This window comes from Balaenoptera ricei, chromosome 3 (genome assembly GCF_028023285.1).
Source record: "Balaenoptera ricei isolate mBalRic1 chromosome 3, mBalRic1.hap2, whole genome shotgun sequence".
Classification (NCBI taxonomy): Eukaryota; Metazoa; Chordata; class Mammalia; order Artiodactyla; family Balaenopteridae; genus Balaenoptera; species Balaenoptera ricei.
Window position 1 is genome coordinate 5,061,912 of NC_082641.1, and position 8,529 is coordinate 5,070,440.

At 44.4% G+C, this 8,529-nt stretch overlaps 1 protein-coding gene across 1 annotated transcript; it reads right to left on the minus strand.

Moving 5' to 3' along the window:
* Nucleotides 1–4,916: 4,916 nt before the first annotated feature.
* Nucleotides 4,917–5,471, minus strand: LOC132362118 (glycine cleavage system H protein, mitochondrial-like). Its single transcript, XM_059916104.1, has one exon. It carries the CDS (start codon nucleotides 5,469–5,471, stop codon nucleotides 4,917–4,919), a length of 555 nt encoding a protein of 184 aa, XP_059772087.1.
* Nucleotides 5,472–8,529: the final 3,058 nt, after the last annotated feature.

An 8,529-nucleotide genomic window follows, 5' to 3' on the forward strand; every position in this document is an offset into this window, starting at 1 on the left:
TCGCGGTGCGCGGGCCTCTCACTATCGTGGCCTCTCTTGTTGCGGGGCACAGGCTCAGTAGTTGTGGCTCACGGGCGTAGTTGCTCCGCGGCATGTGGGATCTTCCCAGACCAGGGCTCGAACCCGTGTCCCCTGCATTAGCAGGCAGATTCTCAACCACTGCGCCACCAGGGAAGCCCGGGAGGTGGTATCTCTTGAAGACTGTATACATGAAGCCCTCTGGTCAAAGAGATCTGCCCTTTGCCAGGGTACCTCCCTAAGTTTGCATTTCCTCTAGGAAGATACTGGAAACCCAGCTGCTTTATATAGATTACACTGGAAGAGTGGGTTCTTCAGTATCTATGAATGAGTTGGTTGAGGAAGAAGGAATGGATGAGATTGTTAAAACTCTATATTTTGGAGGGAATATTTGGAAAAGTGTTATGTAGTACCCAGTGCAGAGTGAAAACCATGGGAAATGAAGGGCCGCTGGGCTAAAGACAAAGCCCAAGGATGTGAAAGACGTCTCACTTCCCGTCTTCCTTCACAGAGTGACGCTCATCAGAGCTTGGCCAGGATGAGGATGAGTAGCAATGAAGCTCAGAGTCGAGCCCCACAGTTTGGGTGCATTTGGGAAGAGTCTGGCCTGGATTCCTGGAAACACTGACTTAGACATTCCAGAGGACTGACAGTTCGTTATTCCCCAGAGCTTAAGGAGGAAAGCTCAAGCTGTGAGTAGGGGGCCTCTAGGAACCATGGTGCCCACACACGGACCATTGCAAGGACACACTGAGGATCTCAGACAGACAGCCACTGGGCTCTGTCACTCAGTCCCACCAAGAGGAGTTCCTTCTGTGGGGTGGCACGCTTCAGGGCAGACAGCTCCGATTGTCAATGTCAAACTAGGGATAGAAAGAGCTCAAGCATCATGGTCAAGCTGGACGCTGAAACTCCTGGCAGTTGCATTCCTGTTTCTAGATGTTTGCTCTCCGGGCTGTTGTCTGTGTATTAACCCCGTCTTCCCATCAAGGTGACGAGTGAGCCACCACTCTTTGCTCTTTGCGTCTCTCACTGTGGCTGACAGGGTGGTCCTTAAGAGATAATGTTAATGTCTTAATAAATATTGGCTCATGGAGAATTTGCTGGAGCAAGCACAGACACTAAATTTAAATTCTTCAGTTTGATAGAACTGAAAACAAGCCAATTCTCTCAATGAGGTGACAATTGCCTTTCTCTTTTTAAAAATCTAGCTTGCATGACCTAAAATACACAAGTGGGAGGCAGTATTGTAGAACTATCTCAAGTTAATTAGTGTCTAGCTCTTTGCAAAGTATTCAACAGTCTAGATTGGTTGCTTCCGCACATTGCAACTCAGCGAGATTTGGTCTCAAAGGCTCCACATGGCTGAGAAAACTCCATTCCTAGCTAGGATCCTCTGGAGAGGGCATCAATTATTCCCCATTGTTTTAACATTGATTGTACTGTCTAATTTGAAAGCGTGTAAAAAAGAAAATGTTACTTGGCATTAGTATCATTTCCCATCACTTTTGAAAGATGTGTTAAGGGAGTGTTTGGCCCAATCAGTCTAGAAAAGTATTTCTCCCATAATGACAAGCCAATTATTTCTGCTTTGAATTACAAGTATCTCCCTTAGGCCCATAGGGAAAAAATGAGTGACAAGCATATGAAAAAATGCTTGATATCATATGTCAGTAGGGAATTGCAAATTAAAACAACGAGATACTACTGCACACCTATTCAAATGGCCAAAGCCCAAAACACTGACAACACCAAATGCTGGTGAGGACGTGGAGCTGCAGGAACTCTCATCATCGCTGGAGGGAACGCAAAACGGTGCAGCCACTTTGGAAGACAGTTCGGTGGTTTCTCACAAAACTGAACACACTCTTACTATACTATCCAGCAGCTATGCTCCTAGATGATTGCCAACCTAGCTGAAATGAGTTGAAAACTTATGTCCACACAAAAACCTGAACATGAATGTTTATAACAGCTTTACTTACAATTGCCTAAACTTGGAAGCAACCAAGATTTTTTTTTTAAATTTATTTATTTATTTATTTTTGGCTGCGTTGGTCTTCGTTGCTGTGCACGGGCTTTCTCTAGTTGCAGCGAGCGGGAGCTACTCTTTGTTGCGGTGCACGGGCTTCTCACTGCAGTGGCTTCTCTTGTTGCAGAGCATGGGCTTTAGATGTGTGGGCTTCAGTAGTTGTGGCACGTGGGCTCAGTAGTTGTGGCACACAGGCTTAGTTGCCCTGCAGCATGTGGGATCTTTCCGGACCAGGGCTTGAACCTGTGTCCCCTGCATTGGCAGGCGGATTCTTAACCACTGCGCCACCAGGGAAGTCCCCAAGATGTTTTTCAAAAGGTAAATGAATAAGGAAATTATGGTACATCCATGCAATGGAATATTATTCAGAGATAAAAAGCTCTCAAACTACAAAAAGACGTGGAGGAAACGTAAGTGCATATTGCTAAGTGAGGCCAATCTGAAAAGTCTACGTATTGTATGATTCCAACTATATGATATTTTGAAGAAGGCAAACTATGGAGACAGTAAAGAGATCAGTGCTCGCCAGGGGTTGGGAGTGAGGGGAGCGTTGAGTAGGCAGAGCACAGAGGATTTTTAGGGCCGTCGAACTATTCTGTATGACACTATCCTAACGGACACATGTCATTATGCATTTGTCCAAACCCATGGAATGTACAACATCAAGTGAACCCTAATGTAAACTATGGACTTTAGTTAATAATAATGTATTATTTTTATTATAATTATTTATTTTAATTCATCATTTAAATAATAATTTAATTGTTAAATGTAAACGCTATTTAGGTTTTACTTTATTTAAATTATATTTTTAATATCATTAATTGTAACAAATGCACCACACTAATGCAGGATGTTAATAATAGGGGAAACTGTGTGTGGAGAGAGGGAAGGATACAGAAACTCCATTTTCCGCTCCATTTTTTTCTGTAAACCTAAAACTGCTCTAAAAAAGTAAAGTCAATTAATTAAAGAAACAATAGCTAAGTGGAAAGAGAGGGCATTTTGCGCATTCGGACAGACCGTTCAGACGTGTGATGTGTGATGCCTTGGGGCGGCGCCCGCGGTAGGTAAGAGAGGCTGCTGGCACCCTGAGCTTCTGATGCTCTGGTTCTCCCAGGGCTGAGCTCCACTGCCCCCTGCTGAAGGTGCCTGGGGAAAATGGACAGGTAACTCATGAGCTGCTTCGCAGAGCTTTCTGCTGGATGAATTTCTCAAAGGCAGGTGCCTAACTCCAGCCAGGGAGTGCCTTCTCCAGAGCCGGACACATGTGCCCCGATCCGCACAGCTAATCCCCTTTGCAAGCTGGGCTCTGGGGAGGGAGGGCTGGTGGGGATGGCCAGGGCTGGGCAAGTTATAAAAATGTGCCCTTCCTCAAGACATTTCACGTCTACCTGTCAGAACATTGTCACAATGTTCTGATTATTTATTATAATTTATATACCAATAATAGTCACTTATTTTTTTAAGTGTAGTCTGTCTACTCAACACATTTTTTATTTACTTATTTAGTTGTCTATTTAGCCGTTCTGCGGGCATGCGGCATCTTAGTTCCCTGACCAGGGACGGAACCTGCACCCTCTGCAGTGGAAGCGCGGAGTCTTAACCACTGGACCGCCAGTCTTGTTCTTATTTTAGAACAAGACACTTGCATCTGCTAGAAAACTGTCAAGATAAATACAAACCTGCACTGTCCACACCTCTGATGGCACCTCCTAGATGTGGTGCCCCCCTCCGCACTCCCCAACCACCCAACAGCTCCTGGAATATCCATCCTGGTGGCTGGTCCCCTCTGTCCCCCAGGAGGCATCCTCTTCCACACTCACTCGCCCCTGCTTAGGGGCCAGGAGACCTCACAGATGGTGTTCAGAATCCCTTCGTGCAGCTTCCTCAGGAGTCCTTTGTTTCTTAGGTTAATAGCACAAAAATGGGCTACTGTTCCACATTTCTGTTTATTTTCATCAGTTAATTGGATCTGGCTCTGCCTGAATAAGAAGGTTTTCTCTCTTGGGCTCCTTGAGAAGAGAAGCCTTGGGGTGCCATCCTAAATCTTCAGGGCACAGACTCCCCGTATATCACCTTCCCAGTACTGAGTGCAGCGTGGGTCCTGAGAATGTCCAGTGCCCATAATTTACAGCTTTTTTTTCTATTATAAGTAACAATTTAATTCAGGACAAGAGATGTTATTCAAAGACATATAAATAATAGTCTCTACTAAGAATGTTCATTGTGTTGAGAATAAAGCACTGGGAGATGCAAGATTGGCAAGTGAATGCCAAGGCTGGTGGGGCTCGGGGACAATTTTCCCTCTTGAATAAATGAAAAGGAGCATACTGCTGCTTTCATTTTTTTTTAAGAAGCTGAATATTTTATTATTAAACCGTTTCTTGTTTTCCTGCAGGGCTGTTGCTTCACTGTATAAAAATAGCACCAGCAAACACAGTATATTGCAAAATTAAGATAGTAATGCTCTTCATTGGACACTATGCAACTAACAAACTTTTCTCCACTGCATTTATTTCCAGTGGGAATATCATTGGGTATTTTGACCCAAATCCAGGGATGGCTGTAAGCAAGTTACAATATTATATAAGGTTAAGATAACAATGTTATCCTTGAATTACATAATTTTTATAACTAGTTTTACCACAGATAATTTCAGGAATTCTGAATATTATAACTGGAGACTAGCCTAAAAATCATAGGGTGTTGTGAAAAAGATGCATAGGGTTTATCTGACGTCATTAGGAAGTTAAGGGGTATTTTCTTCAGGCAACATTGTTGCAAGTAGTTTCTTTTGCTACAAGTTGCTTTTAAAAAATCTATCCACTACTAATTTAAGACAACTATGCTAGATTAAGTTGCTTCAAACTACTTTATTTAGGGGTTCCATTTTCATGAACTCCTCAATAGATTTTATGTATTTTTCATATGCTTCTTCACTCATTAGTTCATCTAGTTCTGAAGGGTTACTCTGTGTCATCTTGATCAGCCAACCATCTTCATAACAAGATTTGTTGACAAGTCCTGGATTTTCTGCTAGAGCCTCGTTAATTTCAGTTACTTCTCCTGATAGAGGAGAATGGAGTTCATTAGCAGCTTTCACATTTTCCAAAGCACCAAATTCCTCTTGTTTGTTCAATTTTGTCCCAGCTTCAGGCAGCCTACCGTAAACAACATCTCCCAAAGCTTCCTGTGCAAAATTGCTGATTCCCACTGTTCCAGCACCGTTTTCTGTTGTTACCCATTCATGTTTGTCAGTGAATTTACTCACCGACGGCAGAGCGGGGCTGGCGCGCAGTGTCCCGACGGCGCCCGCCCGCAGTCCCCAGGGCCACTGCGGGCAGGACACATTGGGCACAGAGATGGCACGCAGGCTGCAGACCACAGCTGCCACACTCCGCGCCGCTCGCAGCGCCATGTTCGCAGGGGTCACTACTTTCATTTTTATTAGAAAATATGCCTTATAATAGCTCCCAAGTTTTCTCTTTCAAACTGTCAACTGAAAAAAATGCACAACCTAAAAGTTGAGAGTTGTTTTATCCGGTGGACAAAAATGAGGACTTAAGCCGGGTACAAAGAATCTCAGATCACTCTGAAGAGACAAGGTGGGGAGCCAGGTTATATAGGAGGTTTTGCAACAAAGACTGGGTAGTGGGAATGTCAGAAGATTATTGTTAATTAAAGAAAACCAGACATCTCAAGTTAAGGAATTTGGTGCTTTTCTCTGTATGGGAAGATGCAAGAGTCTGGACTCACTGAAATCATTCCTTCGATAAGCACCTCAGCTGTCTGGGGCCAGTATCCTGTGCTTTCTCATCCTGAGTCTCCTCAGGGTGCCTCTTTGTGGGGTGGCTGCAGTAACTGAGGGCTTGATGGCGGGCATCCTGTTTCTATCCTGAGTTCCCTCAGGGCTCACCATCAGGAGACTGTAATGTGATGGCTTGATGGCTGCTACATCCTTTGTTTACTGATATGGCAGGCAGCATTTTTAGTTCACATAATAGAGAACACCCATCCTACCCTGCAGAGAGGACAGATTCAATGTCCACTCTCCTCCACTCGCCTCCCTCCCCTCTCAACATCCTCCTGACAAGCATTCATTCAGCTCTTGCCAAGTGGCAGGCAGAGCTCAGGCTCAGGTGATACAGAGATGAATACAGGACAGTTCTCAACCTTGAGGCACTCATTACCTGATGAGTCAATAAAATAAAATTTTAACACAAGGTGGCAGGTATGTGATACAAATTATGTTCAAGACACGTGTAAGTGGAGGGGGAAATGTTGGATTCTGCAAAGACATCAGGCAACATTTCAGACTAGTCTTTGGCAGAAATAATTCTCATTGTTATCAACCATTTAATTCTCTTCCTGTGCAACCAGGAGGATGACATTTACCAGCTCCATTTACACAAGAGGGGCCCTGAAACTAATTCCAGCCGGTGGGAGGTAGGCAGATATGATAGATGATACTTCTAGGCTGGCCCATAAAATACCTTGCACACCTGATCCTTTCTCCTCTTCTCCTGTAGCAAATCTAGAGCCACATGTTAGAAATGGCAGCATCTCAAGACAGAGGAGCCAGGATTGCTGAGTCACTGCCTGAGGGAGGTGCCCCAACTGGAAAATCTGCACTGGATATCAAGTGCATGAGAAAGTTTTACTTTGTCGAGCCACTGAAATTTGGGTGTTGTTTACAACAACTAGCGTAATTTATTTAACACCATGGAAATTGCTGTTTTGCAGTGGGCTGTTTGGGTGACAAAAAATAGGTGGCTATTTTCTTAGCAGTTGGGCAAGAGAGGGTGAAGAAACAGCATGCTGGGTGACTGGACATCTACGTGATGTAGTGACAAATCATTCGACCAAAGGGTCACCTGCAGAGACTTGGAAGGCAGACCCCATCACGATAGGGGGTGTACTGGAAAATGGAATGTTAGAAACGTGTTTTAATTGGACTTGGCTCTGTTTGGGAAGGCAATTCAAGGAAGAGATGAGCTCAGGAAATAGTTGGCTGTTTTTAAGCAGAAAATGAAAGGTAATAGAGAGTCCAGAAATTCAGGAACTTGTAAGGCTGCAAAAGGTAACTGTTTCTAGTCCCCAAACAGTAAGATATGGGAATAAAATGTAATTGAGCTGACTTTTCAGTTTTGGTGAACTTTCTGAGTGGAATAACATGACTCGGGACAAAGGTGTGAGTGAGCGGGTAGACTGTCCCCCAAGCCCAACGGCCTCCAAGAGGCTGCCTCTTTGTTGAGAGAGAGTCACAGGAGTGAGGAGGCCAGGAAACAAAGGAGATTCCAGAACAGTGCTTAGGAAAAGTCTTTGGGTGCAGTTATAGGTACCTGAGAGTGACTGGAGGCAAATACATCAGCAGTCACTAAGTTTTTTTTTTGTTTTTTTGTTTTTTTTTTTTTAAATTTATTTATTTATTTTTGGCTGTGTTGGGTCTTCATTTCTGTGCGAGGGCTTTCTCCAGTTGCAGCAAGTGGGGGCCACTCTTCATCGCGGTGCACGGGCCCCTCACCATCGCGGCCTCTCTCGCTGCGGAGCACAGGCTCCAGACGCGCAGGCTCAGCAATTGTGGCTCACGGGCCCGGCCGCTCCGCGGCATGTGGGATCCTCCCAGACCAGGGCTCGAACCCGCGTCCCCTGCATTGGCAGGCAGATTCTCAACCACTGCGCCACCAGGGAAGCCCACTAAGTTTTTGAGATGATTGCTTTGCCAAGAATACCACGAGGCAGTGAGGTAAACAGGGAAAAGGGGTCTGTCTTTAGGTAAAAAGAAGGTTGAGAGATGGTCAAGATTCAGTGTTCTGGACACCTAGGGTCTGATCCTGTCAAACTGGAAGATAGATGCACAAGCCTTGACCTTTTCAGAAAGTAATTGGACTGTGGATCACCACAAACTTAATTACATGGTGACTCCAATATTAGCTGTTCTTTCAGACATGGTACCTTTACTGGAAAATATGAACAGAGCTCCTGGCATTTGATATGCAGCTATTGACCTGACAAATGCTTTCATTTATTATTTTCCAACTTGCAAGTACCAGAAGAAGTTTGCTTTTACTTGGCAGGGCCAACAATATACCTTCACAATCTTGCCTCAGAGTTGTATTCACTTGTCTTCTCTGCCATAATCTAGTCTGTGGAGAACTTGATTATTTTGATATCCTTCAGAATATCACACTGACCCTGTATGTGCCTGGAATTAAGTAGATTGGATTTGATCAAGAAATAACAAGTACCTTCAGTGCTATCTCAGTCAACTCAGGCTGCCATAACAAAACAACACACTGGACAGTTTAAACATCAGAAATTTATTTTCTCACTTCTGCAAGCTACAAGTCCAAGATCAAGGGGCCAGCAGGGTTGGTTTCTGGCAAGATCTCTTTTTCTGGTTTGCAGATGGCTGCCTTTTGCTTGTATCCTCACCCAGCCTCTCCTTTGTGCACAGAGAGAGAGAGAGTGAGCCC